The sequence below is a fragment of the Primulina huaijiensis genome, unplaced genomic scaffold (assembly GCF_012295235.1).
Source record: "Primulina huaijiensis isolate GDHJ02 unplaced genomic scaffold, ASM1229523v2 scaffold206818, whole genome shotgun sequence".
In the NCBI taxonomy this organism is placed as follows: Eukaryota; Viridiplantae; Streptophyta; class Magnoliopsida; order Lamiales; family Gesneriaceae; genus Primulina; species Primulina huaijiensis.
In genome coordinates this window covers 1-2,008 of record NW_027354619.1, presented here as the reverse complement: position 1 = coordinate 2,008, position 2,008 = coordinate 1, and the positions used below count along the sequence as shown (strand labels likewise).

The window sequence follows — 2,008 nt, the reverse complement described above, 5'->3', positions numbered from 1 at the left end:
GCTTTTCACTTTCTTCACGTGCTCGTTGTTCAGCCTACATAAACATTTATAATTCAAGTTAATAGACATGGAAAGATTATTATCTTAAAATTTTAAAAAGTACACAAATCTCTAAGTTCGACTTTTATAGTCACAACTCACAAGCCAGGCCAAGCAAGGAGAACAAGAAAAAGGAAAAAAAGTCGCACCCAGTATTTCATGAAATTTCTTCTGGCATCTTCAGTAAAATAATTCAGAGTTTAAGCATGCATATGCAAATATATACGAATTTATCAATGCTGTGTATGTTCAATTTAGATCCTCGCAACTTCAGGTTGCTAATCCAAGTACACAATAACTATGCCCACATACACAAATCAAAGTTTAGTTGAAGTTCATAGTTTTTTATATTAGAGCCACATTGCCGAACCAGCAAGATAGTCCAAGGCAGCTAATTTTTCTCACCCGACTTTTAGGATACGCTAGTCCCTGGTGTTTCATTTTGTTTACTCTTCAAAAGGAAAAAAGAAAGGTACACACACCCTTTTCAAAGAGTCAGACCTCCGCATGTATGCTTCCGTACCCGAAAGTTGCTTGTCTTCTTTCCTGAACCTCTGAAAGGGGGCAAACGATAGTAAATGTCCAGACCTCCATTCATCAATCTTTGCACTAGGGTAAAAGACAGAATCTCAATACGACTTACAAAGAGTAGCACCTTTATTAGGCAATAAGCCAAAAACAGACATCCCACTCAAGTTAATACTCCAGAAAGTTCAAACATATAATGACCGGTAAGAAATCTAGACCTTTAACAGAGAATTCAATTATTTACATGCTTCTTTGAGATTTTTGGCTGAGCTAAATCATAAACGATAAGCAGTGAGCATACCTCCAAAGTCCCAAGAAGCTGACCCAGCATCCTCTTATTCCTGCTAACCAAACTAGGATCCTCATCTTTAGGCAATACTCTTGGTACATGCTCTGCCGGAGGGATTTCAAAATCCTGCATACACCGAGTACAAATCAGAAGAAAACAACTTAAATCCAATTGTCAACAGAACTTCAACACAACAATAGTTGGATTGAAAAACTCAAGCACTCAAAACTCGAATTCTTGTACGATTTTAGAGGGCAAGGGCCTCTTATTGCCATCCTGTTGCGGCCATAGAGATGGCTTCTTTCCACTCTGACTCGCATTTGTATTTTCAATTTCAACAGGTAAATCTTCCCTTTTCACATCCTTCACAGCTTCGGAGCCATCATCAGCTATCTCCCCATCCTCAAGCTTCAACACCCAAAATTAAACAATTAGTTTAAACTCGAAATTGTGTACAAGCATTCTCAGCTCCACACTGCTAAAATTATTCAAGGGATTTCCACACCTTCACAACAGCAGAAGAAAGTCTCTTTTTTGCTGCTGGCTGGTCCTCCATTTCATTTCTCTCCGCCTGATAAATCAATTGACTTCCAATTATTTCTCTTTCTTCAGCATAAATTATAGCAAGGATGCAAAAGGAGTTATTAAAAGAATTACGGGCCGAACAAAGCCACGCTGGCGACCGCCATTGGCAGTAAAATTGCGAGGACCGGAGTTCGATAAACCACCACGGCGAATCCCCCTAGGATCGCGAAGCCGCTCTGAAATCTGCGTAGAGGAAAACGAGGTATCATGGATAAATACAAAAAACTAAGGCAAAAAAACATCTCCATTAAAATGAAATCACGAATTTCAGACAGTAGATTTTTGACGCATATATATACCAATCACGGGTATATACAAACAAATACAAGAAAAAATTTACTTCTCGTTGCTGGCGGTGGAGTTCATCGATCTCTCTGCGGAGTTCTTCCTCTGTCTTTTCAACTACAACCGCGCTGCCCATTGCGTCAACAGTTAAACGAAGACGATCGTGCGAGCTGCAGATGCAAAAATAAAACCCTTGCGAAGAATTAAGATAAAGTAATATATAAAAATATAATATAATTATTCAAATTTCATTTATTATATATATTATAATAATGTTTTTAA

General features: G+C 38.1%; 1 protein-coding gene across 1 annotated transcript; it reads right to left on the bottom strand.

Annotated features, from left to right (window-relative positions):
• Positions 1–9: 9 nt before the first annotated feature.
• LOC140966502 (uncharacterized) lies at positions 10–1,896 on the bottom strand (the record flags this gene model as incomplete). The annotated part of the gene is made up of 7 exons (XM_073426768.1): positions 10–34; positions 522–593; positions 869–982; positions 1,100–1,264; positions 1,362–1,427; positions 1,514–1,624; positions 1,782–1,896. Coding segments are annotated over 7 exons (668 nt in total), but the record flags the coding sequence as incomplete, so codon positions are not given.
• Positions 1,897–2,008: the final 112 nt, after the last annotated feature.